Source organism: Carassius auratus, chromosome 50, assembly GCF_003368295.1.
Source record: "Carassius auratus strain Wakin chromosome 50, ASM336829v1, whole genome shotgun sequence".
Taxonomy (NCBI): domain Eukaryota; kingdom Metazoa; phylum Chordata; class Actinopteri; order Cypriniformes; family Cyprinidae; genus Carassius; species Carassius auratus.
Window position 1 is genome coordinate 5,684,490 of NC_039292.1, and position 13,867 is coordinate 5,698,356.

The following is a 13,867-nucleotide window of genomic DNA, read 5'->3' on the forward strand; positions in this document are numbered from 1 at the left end:
GAAAGTACACTTGAGGACAGCTAATTAAACAGCGGTGGTGTGTAAATGACAGGCATGCTGTCAAATGGGTAGTTGTGGTGTTATAATGTGGAATGAAAATGCTGTGTGGCAAGACCTGGCAGGGCTGGAGCCACAGCTGGCATGTGAAGTCTTCGAGTTGTAACTCATGCATAATTGCAGTGAGTCCGGTCTTCAATATCACAAAGGTTCATTGTCCACAGGCCTTAAAGATTCTGATGTGTGCTATGCAAAATGATGGATCTCACATTTGGTTTGAAAAGATCATATACACCATATACACCATATTCACCGTTTGGGGTCTATATAATTTAATATTTTCAGAAATACAATTTTGCAATTGCATACTTTGGCAGAGATCCATTCGCTGAAACACAGCATACGCAACATATTAGCATTTTCCAAATGCATAAATGTGACTGTAATGTAAATGTTTAACATTAGCTGGATGTTTTCTAGAAAGCCTCTGAAATCTGATCTTAAGTATGCTCAGTCATGTAATCATATAATTACCTGAAACTTGGCCCATGGTTAAACACTAAATCTTACATATGAACATGCTTTACTCCTAAACAAACAAAAGATACTGATTTGGCCATACAAAAGAATCTAACATTCCTAAGCACTGACTTGGCACATTTGTAATGGCCAGTGTTGGGGCTAGTTACTCAAAAAAGTAATATATTACATATTACATATTACTCTCAAAAATAGTAATGCCTTACTTTACTTTATTACTCCCTGGAGAAAGTAACTAGTTATATTACTAGTTATATTACTAGTTACATCTTTTTTTCTTAATTACTCTATGATTGCCTGAGATGCATCAGATGGAGGGAGAACATACAAAGGAGGAGTGTTCTTTAGGGTCTTTATCAGTGGCGGCTCCTGCCAATTCTCTCAGGGGGGGCAAATGTTTGCTCTATTAATGAGGATAGGTCACCCATTCAATTGATAAATTAACGGGTAGTTAAAGATGTAAAGGGAACCGAACTACTATAGTATTAATTAAAAATAAACTGACATTAGGAATCAATCTCTTGCACTCCTTATTTTTCTATATCCGTGTTAACACTATTCAGCAGCATATGAAGACTAACACCAGGATGTGGTTTTTCCAAAAAAAACTTTTTACTTTTCGATTTCAGTTTAATAAGAAATAATTGAAGTCACATAAATCACTGTTTACACAACTCACTTATATTACTGCTCGTCAGTACACCTGTTCTCTAATCAGCGGTTAATTCCATCAGGTGCGTGATTTCACATAGAGCAGCTGTTACTACACAGAGCCGTTATTAACTGAGAAGATGCGCAAATCCAGTTCATTTTCAGCGTTTATTGGCACGGTTGTATGAACATATGGTTCACGCACCTGATGGAATAAACCGCTGATTAGAGAACCGGCTTTACTGAGATGCGCATTAACGAGCGGCCGATCGTGATCGGAGCACTCCTACAAAATAATTACTGAATCTCCACCCGTCGAAACTAGCTTTCTGTTGCTGGTAACCTTCCTCTGAAAAAGAGCTTGCCGTTGTTGACGCTTCCATTTTTCCCCCTCTGTCTGAGCGTGCCGCTCTGCTCCGGCTGTCGACCAATCAGTGATGGTAAATGATACCTTGTGCCAAACCCAGACCAATCACTGTTCCATTCACGCCCTCCTTCCCTTCCCTTCTGTTCTCTGTGTTGTGTGCCTTGTGTGTGATGAAGGTGCTACTGGCAAATGTAACGCAAGTAACTAGCTTGGGAAAACTGTAATAATATTACCATTTTCAGACGAGTAATGCCTTACACTACTAGTTACTGAAAAAAGTAATATTATTACAGTAACGCGTTACTTTGTAACGCGTTACACCCAACACTGGTAATGGCTAATATTTGTGTTTGTCTTTTCTGTGCCTAGACCTGCAGTCATGATGAGGATAAGCAAAATATCCTTTGTATCACGCCCTCCCTGAAAGACCTCAGTGTTCAGCCCCCAGTTGCCACAAAAATGAGCTTTGTGTTAGACGGTTTCTCCACCGACCAGTATGACCTACTGTATGTTGAAGACCCCAACTTCAAGAAGTTTCAGCAGCCTACAGTCACACTGAGAGACAAGAAGAGCATTCTGGAGATTAAGGTGAGACTGATGCTCCGAAGGGAAGTACTTGATCTCAGACAAACATGCATACACAGAGAGAATCGCATTGCTCTTTGAGTTGGAAGGAAACAATACTGAAACAAAACAGGAAGTTAAGTTTCTTTCCCATCGTGCACCTCCATCTTTCACATTGTTCTCGTCCTCTGAAGGTTATAGCCTCTGACACATTAATGGTGAGATCCTTTGCCCTGGTGAGGGTAGGCTGGGGAGAAAAAAAACTGCATTTTTAACAATGAAATATAAGAGTAGACTTTGTTTCCCTGAAACGGCCACTCAATAGTCAGATGCAGCTGTTGTGAAGGGGAGGGGTGAGAGGGGTCGCGTGAGGTTCTGCTTTTTCTTCCCATGCGAGACCTCAGCATCAAATCGCTCCGTACCCCTCTCGGGACCCAGATACTCACAAACAGACACACTAAGCATTGTGTACAGCTCAGTCTCATTTAAAGCCACTATATATATTCAATAATGGGCACAACAGCACGCTCAGTTTAGCTTAATTGTCACAAACTGTCCTATCACTTAGATCATGTATTTTCATTCCCATGCAGTCTGTTTGTTTAGATTTTGCAGCTTGATACTTGAGGCCCTCTTTAGGGAAATAAAATTGCACTTGGCAGCACTGCTGATGCTCAAGGGGTGTATCAAAATGTCAGAGATTGTGAATGTTACTGGTGCCTGTGGAGAGTTTGCCTGGCAGTTTACTCTTTATGTGGTCATTTTTTTTTTATTATTATTATATTTGAATTTATATATTAAAATATTTTTGTGTAATTAATATATAATTTTTTTTGCATAAGAACGGAAGTGAAAGTTGTTTCAGGTTTACTTATGGTCTGACTAATTGCAAAAAAAAAATCTGGAGATAATCATTGCTTATCAAACGTGCCTTAATGTGTCATGCCCACTTTATACATCACAATTCTGGTGGTTGCTGATTATCTAAAACAAACCCCATTTTTAAGTAGTGATCATTTGCTTTTTGTGAATGGCTGTGATCTCCTCGGGGAGCTTTGTCTTAAGTGTTTGCCTGGAAGTGTATGTGCGTCTGTTCGCATCAGATCTCAGGCTGGCCAGTGCTGTATGGTAACAGGTGCAGGAGCGGAGTGTGTCCAATCTGTAAAGCCCAGGCTGTCATGTGAGGAATGCGATCACTGTTTTTATTGCCTTCTGCTCTGCTCCGTACACCAGAGCTGGCTGGTTTTGAGGGGTAGACAATGCATCTATACGCCCCATATACACCCTCAGTCATGGGCCAATTTAAACTAAGTCAAGTTTTTTTTTTTCATTTAACCTTTCTGTTTCTCTCATTTCCTCCTGAAGGTCCCCCCTGTGAATCAGGAGGCGGTGAAAAATGGCGAGGTGCTGAGAGTTTCGAACCGGACCTGTGAGAGCGTCACTTTGGTGGGCAACACGCTCGAATGCACCGTACCCATGGAGCTCCAGTCCGCCGCCAAAGAGCTGGAGGTGGAGGTACAAGACTCTTTCGTTCTCTCCTCCACTTCAGACCACTTCAGTCCAGACCGGCCTCCATAAGAGCCACTCGTCAGCCAGCCAGCTCTGCCCTGCTTGTTCCAGCAGACTCTCAAAGTACCAAACATAAGCTATTTCTCATCTTAGAAAAGGCCTCTCGGTTGCCAAATCATGATAGTTTTCCAGATTTGCTCCTGAACGCATATCTCTTTTGGAAATGAAGATTAGTTTAATTTCCTCAGAGGCATTCATATTGTAATTTCTATATATCAGACTCCACCTGATAAGATGCCTTTCTAGTATTTCCTTTCTTGTCACTATTAGCTCAACAAGAACATAAAAAAAACGTTTCTGCCCCCATTCTGGCCCCAGACAGTCTGATATGATTGATGCAAAGATCAAGTAAATGTTGGCATTAGCAGAAAGTGCTTATCTGTCGGGGAGAGATGGACAGGGTGCGTGTGACACGATGCTCTAATCTGACCCCATCACAATACGATGCAGTAAAACTCATCTCTGCCCAAACTCAATAATACTGCGCTACATAAGAGAGGCTCTATCTCTGATCCAATTTCCCCTCCTGCCTGCAGCGGATGTGTGTGTTTCATTTTGCCATGCTGCTTTATGACCAGTGAACCCATCTCTCAGAACGTAAACGCTCCCTGAGGATGTTTCTAGATGGATTGTTGGTGTTGGAGGTTCTAATGTAAACACTTCGCCGCATTTGAAATCCGAAGCAAATCTGCCGCAGATGTGATGGCATGGGGATTCCCTGGTTGTAGTTGTGCATATGTGTGCTTGTCTTTATCTGAGATAATATTTTCTTCTAATATCCAGAAAAAAACTTTTGCCAATTAATCAGATTCAATTCAGTTCAATTCAAGTTTATTTGTATAGCGCTTTTTACAAAATAAATCGTTACAAAGCAACTGTACAGAAAATTATGTTTCTACAATATTTAGTAGTAGCTAGTAGTTTGTGCACATTTGACAGGATTTTAGAAAAAATAATAATAATAATACAAGACGTAGTCAGCTAGACGATGAACTATCTATATTATTAAGTTATTATATGATTCAGTCACACATTTAGCAATAATTGTTAGTTCTGTTTGTTGATTCAAGGTTAGCATCATCTGGGGTCCTCTGAGGGTCAGCATCATCTCTTCTCAGGTGTTCTGGATCCAGACTGGAGCTTGTTTAAATCCTAGTTACCACGGGATGTAAATCCCGTGGCGAAACATAGAAACAAAATACAGACATCATTAGCATAGCTGCTGATCCAACAAAGTAAAATTAGTTTAACCCAAGCTAATGAATAAAAATGCAACTTTGAACAGATGCAACTACACTCACAATTAAAAAGATACATTATTCGAATGCTTGGTGAAAGAGATGTGTTTTTAATCTAGATTTAAACAGAGAGAGTGTGTCTGAACCCCGAACATTATCAGGAAGGCTATTCCAGAGTTTGGGAGCCAAATGTGAGAAAGCTCTACCTCCTTTAGTGGACTTTGCTATCCTAGGAACGACCAAAAGTCCAGCGTTTTGTGACCTTAGGGTGCGTGATGGGTTGTAGCGTGGTAGAAGGCTAGTTAGGTACGCTGGAGCTAAACCATTTAGGGCCTTATAGGTAAGTAATGATAATTTGTAACTGATACGGAACTTAATAGGTAGCCAGTGCAGAGACTGTAAAATTGGGGTAATATGATCAAATTTTCTTGACCTGGTAAGGACTCTAGCTGCTGCATTTTGGACGACCTGTAGCTTGTTTATTGAAGAAGCAGGACAACCACCTAGAAGTGCATTACAATAGTCCAGTCTAGAGGTCATGAATGCATGAACTAGCTTTTCTGCATCAGAAACAGATAACATGTTTCGTAGCTTGGCAATGTTTCTAAGATGGAAGAATGCAGTTTTTGTAACATTGGAAATATGATTTTCAAAAGACAAATTGCTGTCTAATATAACACCCAGATTTCTGACTGTAGAGGAAGTAACAGTACATCCGTCTAGTTGCAGATTGTAATCTACAAGATTCTGTGTAGTGTTTTTTGGTCCAATAATTAATATCTCTGTCTTATCCGAATTTAATTGGAGAAAATTGTGTGTCATCCAATCTTTTACATTTTTAACACACTCTGTTAGCTTAGATAATTGGGAAGTTTCATCTGGTCTCGTTGAGATATATAGCTGAGTATCATCAGCATAACAGTGGAAGCTAATTCCGTATTTTCTAATAATATTACCAAGGGGCAACATATATATTGAAAATAGAAGGGGACCTAGGACGGATCCTTGTGGCACTCCATATTTTACTGTTGATAAATGAGATGACTCCCCATTTAAGTAAACAAAATGGTAGCGATCGGACAGGTAGGATCTAAACCATCTTAGAGCCTGCCCTTGAATACCTGTATAGTTTTGTAATCGATCTATGAGTATGTCATGATCTATGGTGTCGAACGCAGCACTAAGATCAAGTAAGACTAGAAATGAGATGCAGCCTTGGTCTGACGCAAGGAGCAGGTCATTTGTAATTTTAACAAGTGCAGTTTCTGTGCTATGGTGGGGCCTAAAACCTGACTGAAATTCTTCATACATATCATTTTTATGCAGGAAGGTGCTCAATTGAGCAGACACAACTTTCTCTAAAATTTTAGACATAAATGGAAGATTTGAAATAGGCCTATAATTTGCCAGTACACTAGGATCTAGTTTTGGTTTCTTAATAAGAGGCTTGATAACCGCCAGCTTGAATGGTTTTGGGACGTGTCCTAAAGTTAACGACGAGTTTATGATATTGAGAAGTGTTTCTTCTGCTACAGGTAACAGCTCTTTCAGTAATTTAGTGGGTACAGGATCTAATAAACATGTTGTTGGTTTAGATACAGTGATAAGTTTATTTAGCTCTTCCTGTCCTACTGTCCAATTAATCAGACAGATGCTAAAAAAAAATCTACTAGAAAAAATCTACTAGAAGTCTCCTTAAAAATGATTATTTAGTATAATTTATGCATTGTTTAAAATATTTATCTTTAATATCCTGCAAAAATAATTATTAAAATGAAAAAAAATATATTGTATAATAGCAAAATTAGATGCTGATATCTATCTGGTCATTGACTTTTACTGGAAATAACATTCAGTAATTTGTGTATCCATTGTAGTGGAAGCAGGCCACATCATCTGTGATCCTAGGTCGTGTGCTATTGGCTAAAGACCAGGACTACAGGATACTGATCACAGGAGGAGTGTGTGTGTCCATCTTCCTACTCCTCCTGATCGCAGTCTTTGTTTGGATCAAAAGGAAGAAGCATACTGATGGTATGTGTCTTTGCGATTTCATATTCAAGGGCAGCTTTTAATGTATGTGTGTTTGATATAGGCTAATAGCAGTCATCTTTTCAAATTAAAATTGCAACCTTTTGCACACATATGTTCCACATCATTTGTATAACTAAAGAGAATTCACATTTAAAAAAAACTTTGATTCAAAACAGTTTTACATGTCTCCCCTACAAAAAATCTATAAATAAATAAAAGTAGATAAATTTACATGAAATTTTTGTGCATAAATCTAACAAAAACTATTGAGGGTTATGCTTAGAACATCTTGTAAAAACTGATTTGTAATTTAAATTTAGATATTCTCTATTTTTTTTTTTTTATATGGTTTTAAATGTTTTAGGATAGTTAGATATTTTTCAACAATAGTAGACAACAACTGGACAAAAAAAAAACGTTATAAAAATATGTTTTGCAGTAATAGCATAGCTTCCTTTATGTTCAGAGGTCTGTAGGGATTCCAGCTTCTCTCATTACCAGAGACTTGATGGTGATGGTTATTTTTAATGAATTTGAATGGAACGAGAGCATAAGATAAAGAAAGAGAGCTGTTTCTGGGTTTTTTGTAGGCGTTGACTCTGCTGAAGTCCATGGTGGAGCGATCTGTCCCTTTTTTTCTCTCACCTGTCCTTGGTCTCTCTCTCACCTCTGTCTCTCTCTGGTTGTAGATTTAGCTAAGGCTATGGTTTGGTATGATGGCCGGGCTCACATTCCGCACTTGGACATGTTGGCAAACGCGAGGAGTGTCAGTCCGACTAATGAAATGGTCTCTCACGAGTCGGTGGACTATAGAACCACTTTGCTTGAGGGTATGTTCTCACGCTTCGCTGCTTCTCGCTCAAAACACACCCTGGGGGAGGTTTGCCTTCTCTGCTGATCTCAGACCAGCTTTACTGTTTTTCTCTTTACTGCTCTGGATTGGGAAGACTGGTCTTAGATCATTGCTGACAGGCAACTTTGTTTTTCATTTCTCCAAAGACATACACTTTCTGACCTTGCCCTCCTCTCTCTCTCTCTGAAGACATTTCTGAAAAGATGAAAAAAATACCCTCTCATCTGTAGAGCTGGGTTTAGAATTTCCTCAGTTCTTTGTAGTTGGTGTAATGACTCTGCCTCCCAGACTTTCCCTGCTTTGTTCAGGTGACCCCAGGCCTCTGAGAACAAGTCATTGACTTTTGACTTCTCGACCCCCTTGCTTTGCAGACCAAAACTTGCCTCTGTCGCAGACCGAGTCCTGCCGGCCTCATCTCTACGCCCATGCCCATGCCCATGTGGATCTGTCCCCTATGCTCGGGCCGATAGAAGGGGACCTGGCATCTCCACTGTTGCCTTCTAATGCACCTGTAGATCTGAGCAGCCTCCAGCCTGAGCTGCTGAAGGAAGTGCAACACGTGGTCATCTCCCGGGAAGATCTGCTCTTACATCTAAACGAGATCATTGGGAGAGGTGAGGAAACACAAAATATCTGTGTTAAAATTATGACATGTACTGTGTGTTTGATGACAAATGCTACTGCTCAAGTCATTAAGAATTTTGTCCCTTATGCTTACCAAGGCTGTATTTATTGAATCAAAAATACAGAAAAACAGTAATGTATAAAAATGGAAATGCTTATTTTAAATTGCAATTTTATCACACAGTATTTTAAAGTGTTATTTATTAATTTGATAGACCATTACTCCAGTCTTCAATCTCAAATGATCCTTCAGAAATCATTCTAATGTGCTGATTTGCTACTCAAGTAACATTTCTTATATAAATTGATGTTAAATAAAAGTATTGATTTATTTCTCTCAAAAAAAAAAAAAAAATGAAGAAGAAAAAACAGAACTTCACCTCAAACTGTTGAACAGTGGTGTACTTTTACCTGAAAAAAGATTTATGGGTATCTTGGCAAGCACCACTATTACCATTGCTCAAGCTTAGGTATTTCAAATTATTTTATATATAAAAAAAATCATATTTAAATTGACTTATGTTTTATTTTTATTTATTATATAAATTAAAACAACAACAACAAAAGACCTTGCTACATGTACTGCGTTAATTTAACTGAGACTTGTTATAGCACTTGCATATCTTTGCTCTAATAATTAAATAAATTTTTAATGAATACCTCATTGAGTAGTTTGTAATATTTCTTTATTATGATTTCTTAGGGGGAAAAGCAGTTAAGCAGTTTTGTCATGAGGTATGACCATAGACAGTATAAAATCATGGATGTAGTGTCAGTGACGTCATCCATAGGTTTCCAAAGAGAGTTTTTGAAACCAAAAGTGGGCAGAGAGGGCTGTCGCCATCTTGGCAGCACGTCACCAAAAAAGCGGGAGCTGGTTGCTGAAGCCACGCCCACCTAGCGCGACACCGGTGTCAGCAGCGGCAATGCACCTGTCGTTCTAGTGAACACACCCTTAATTATGCAGAACTTTAAGGCTTAATATAATTTAAACGGATAAATTTAATCTTGCGTAGATAAACCTTCAGACTGAAGGTCTAAAATTTATGGCAGCTTTCATTGGCCAATGCCGCCCATGAGGCCATTTGACCGACATGTCAAACAATAAATCACAGTTAATTTCGTTCATCATCACGTTTCACTGCGTAAAAATGTCGCCACAATAACTGACCGGTGTGTAAAACTCTCAGACATATTTCAAAGATTCTATGCCGTGAACTTTCAATATTCACATTCTTTTGAAAATCCAGCGTTCCGTTGATCCTGAAAAGCGTGAATCGTTACAGTTGTAAACCTGACAGCTTTCTTCTTTCGTGAGGGGGAACACATACATCTCGCGGAAATCCTGTAGAATTCAACCAATCTAATGACGACTTCGACACTCCTGAAGTGTTTCCACTTTTGTGTCCCATATGCATCAGACGTTTAGCCAATGGTCTGTGGCCGTGATGTCTGAGGCTCAGACTAAAGAAAGGATGGCCTTCTCCAAATAATGTTACCTGTTTTTTTCCTTTATCTAGGGCACTCTTATTTGTCATTGACCCAAAATATCTTGCAAACTCCACTGTATCTTGCAAACATATATGGCAATGACGATTTGCCAAAAAGCTGCATTACAAGAAATCCAATATCTCAAATGAGGGATTTAGGAGAAGAAATCCGTTTCAGACGTGGTTAAAGTTAACAGGTTAAATGGTGACAATCAGCCCGCCAGGTTGGTCATTTGAACATTAAATTGCCTGTCTTCTCATTGTACTACAGAAGTGGGGGTGTTAACGTGTGTATCAGGTTCACTGTGGGGCTCAGGTGAAAACCATTATCCAGTCCTCCCCAAGCCCCTGCACAATACTTCTAAAACCCATCACCCCTGTGGGAAAACTAAACCCTATGTATCCTATGTGTGTGTGCCTTTGTTTGTGCATGTTATGCAAAGCGATTTATAGAGTGAGAGGGAGAGGTTGTGCATGTGTGAGAGTATGTTGGGGTGCTCGGGATGGCATGTGTGGTGATTTGTTTCCGTGTTAAATTCCAGGCTCATTGTTGCGTCGTCTCAGGGCTCTGTGTCAGTAATCTGACTCTGCTGCCATCTGGGAAGACGTGATAGCAGAGCTGGAGAGAGATTACAGCACTCCACGCTCTATTATTTCAACACAACACCCCGACTCTCTCTTGCCCTCTATTCTCCATGCCCTCATTAGAGAGAATATCCTGCCCAGACACTTGTAATTGGTTAATCTTTCAGTTATACACCACACTGTACTCCAGACACCCTGTTTGAGCTCATATTTCACAGTATTCGCACATTTATTATTTTATGTCTGTTTTGCACAGTCTAACTATTATTATAGCTCATACTTGGGGTGAGAGATTGGAATAAATAACTAATTATTAAACCTTGCTGTGCAACTCGTTGCACAATATTTGTGCTACACACATGAATTACACTGTATCTCAGATCTTGCAGATTTGAAAGAATAATTGTAATTCTTTTCTAACTAATTCGATTTTGGATCAATAAAACTATAACAGTTTCCATAATAATGTACACTACCGTTTCAAAATACATTTTCAGGGTTCTTTGATGAATGGAAAGTAAAAAGCAAGTCTATTATAAATGTGTTTACTGTCTTTGATCAATTTAATAACATTTGAATGGTAATGTATAACCAGCATGCAACATTTCCAGATCCTATTCTGCATGTTCATGTCCTCTCTTGCCCTTTATCAATAAAAGGTGCAAAAAAATCAAATTAAAAAAGGAAATGTTGTGAAAAATGGTACTCATGTGAAAAAAAATCATGTTGTGTGAGACTAGTAGACTCCGAGAGAGAAAGTTTGAGAGCAACAGATCAAGTCCAACCACAATATATTCACACTCTATTGTTCTTGCTTTTGGACTTGATGTGATATGCACCTGCTATGCCCACACTTCACTCTGGCATAAAGCGCATTGATAGATTGATGTGCTAATAATCTCTGCATCTTTTCCTGTCTTTGTGTGCACCAGGGCACTTTGGCTGCGTGTTCCATGGAACCCTGCTTGAACCAGATGGCCAGAAGCAGCACTGCGCCATCAAGTCCTTAAACCGTGAGTTTGACTACGAGTGTTAAGGTGGTACAGATGCAAGCTCTAAAATTTGACTGGATGAGACACATTCAACCATATTCATGAGGGGTTCTGGCATTCTATTGTGCCTAACATCCCTTATAGATGGAAAAACCACTATAACGTGGTGTTGATTGGCCCTAACTGCCTAAAATCATTGAAACTATTAAATCCTACAGAAAAGATGTTGAAATACATTTAGGATCCCCTCTAGTCTGCATAAGTATGCATAAGAATTCATTCTGAACCCAGTTTGAATCCTCTTTACTGAGATATGATGTATGACTGTTGAGGCTGTTTTAATAGGGCCTTATGATGAAGATGATGATGATGAATGCAGCCATATTGCATTAGAGAGGCCTCTGATCACGTCATGTCACTGAGAGCTTTTAGATTTATGACCCGAGCTTTGTTTTTCTGTCTCAGTTTTCAACAGGAACTGTTGCTTAACCAGACTCTTAATGTATCCTGTTTCACATAATATTTTTACATTAAATATTTTGACAAAGGGGTGTTTTTGCTGTGCGTTTCAGGGTCATTTTTTTGTTTTTATGAATATTTTAAATGATTTTTCATTTTCTAAAAACATTTAACGTTTACTTGTTTTTGTGGTTTTAGTTAACTACAATAAACCTGGTGCATTCGTATATTAATCACAACAAAGAATCATAAAATTGTCAATAAATAATGAAGAATTTATTGACTACTTTAAGGCTGTCCCAAGATCGGTTTTGATCAGTCAGTGTAACACAGGATGCCTCATCACTCAGGATCACTCTACTGTAAGACATGTACACACAGGCCTTTTCTTTTTTGTGTACCCATAAGCCTCCCTTTCTCTTAGTGAAAGGTTAAACATCGGTTTAATCTCCTCAAAGTTTAAGGGAGGTGCAGCTAAAATGGCAGGAGCAACAGAACCTCAGAACTCCGCAAGCAACGGTGCGGTCATGTCACCACAGATCTAGTCTCCGTTCAGAAACCTCATGGGTGAAATATCAGACCGTGTGTGATAAAACACTTGATAGTGTTGGGGATAATTTATATATTGTGGTGAATGGTTCACTGACAATTTGGCAGATTTATTGCTAACTCTGAAAATGTATAGCAGGATACATTGTAAAAGAGTCATTTTGCATGTGTAAATCTAGGCTGGGAGTGATACCAAACACCATGGTGGTAATCTTTGAACTTCTTAGACTGTTTTTGTGCATTTATGTGGCAGGAATTACCGATATAGAGGAGGTGTCCCAATTTCTGAAGGAGGGCATCATCATGAAAGATTTCTGCCATCCCAATGTGCTCTCTCTGCTGGGAATCTGCCTGCCCAGCGAGGGCTCGCCTCTCGTCGTGTTGCCATACATGAAGCACGGAGATCTGCGTAACTTCATCAGAGATGAAACTCATGTATGTGGTGGCAGCATCTAAATGTCTTTCAGCACAACTTCAGTGTCAGACTGGAGCTTCATGGCTATTAAAAACATAATAAAGATTATAACAATGAAATCAAACAGGTGACAGTGCCTTCTGGTGAAGTGCTTTTTAATGGTTTTGTTTTTTAAATGGAGTGCTTGTTTTCATTCCCACAGAACCCCACAGTGAAGGACCTGATGGGTTTCGGACTGCAGGTTGCTAAAGGAATGGAATATCTCGCCAGCAAGAAGTTTGTACACAGAGACCTCGCAGCCAGAAACTGCATGTGAGTTTTGTTACAAAGTACCCAACAGTGTTTTGAAGTATCGTACAGTATAAACAGGATTGTGCAGTATGTAATTGAATGTTTTTAGGAGCATGTGACATGCATTAGTGTGCTTGTATTCTTAAATTAATGACTTTTTAACCTAATATGTTTATAACATCCCTCTCAGGCTGGATGAGAGCTACACGGTAAAGGTGGCTGATTTTGGCCTGGCCAGAGACATCTATGATAAAGAATACTACAGCATACACAACAAGAACGGGGTCAAGCTGCCCGTTAAATGGATGGCATTAGAAAGCCTGCAGACACACAAGTTCACCACCAAATCTGATGTGGTGAGTAACTCAATAACAATCTCAGTTTGTAATGGCATCCTTAACATAAATTGCAAATATCAGTTTTCACAGCTTATAATTAGAGGATTACATTATGTTTCAAAAGTTAGATGTTTAAATTACCAAATGGAACATTTTTGGGCATTATAAGTAGTTTAAACTAATTATAAATTATAATAGGCATTATAAAGTTAAAATCACAGTGCACACATGATCCCCCAAAATTCTGACTGTGTAGGTAGCTTACTGCAGTACAATGAAGTTTTACTATGATATTTTAGTGTAAAGGCAAT

At 39.0% G+C, this 13,867-nt stretch overlaps 1 protein-coding gene across 2 annotated transcripts in view; it reads left to right on the forward strand.

Moving 5' to 3' along the window:
- LOC113066757 (hepatocyte growth factor receptor-like) overlaps nt 1-13,867 on the forward strand; it is a 42,239-nt gene that overhangs the window by 25,488 nt on the left and 2,884 nt on the right. Inside the window, exons 11-19 of one of the 2 annotated variants that reach the window (XM_026238774.1) lie at nt 1,925-2,143; nt 3,485-3,634; nt 6,804-6,960; nt 7,650-7,790; nt 8,185-8,427; nt 11,445-11,525; nt 12,766-12,947; nt 13,130-13,239; nt 13,409-13,574. In XM_026238774.1, coding sequence (XP_026094559.1) covers nt 1,925-2,143; nt 3,485-3,634; nt 6,804-6,960; nt 7,650-7,790; nt 8,185-8,427; nt 11,445-11,525; nt 12,766-12,947; nt 13,130-13,239; nt 13,409-13,574 — 1,449 coding nt within the window. The remainder of the gene's footprint in view (nt 1-1,924; nt 2,144-3,484; nt 3,635-6,803; nt 6,961-7,649; nt 7,791-8,184; nt 8,428-11,444; nt 11,526-12,765; nt 12,948-13,129; nt 13,240-13,408; nt 13,575-13,867) is intronic. The other variant, XM_026238775.1, reaches the window with a different exon arrangement.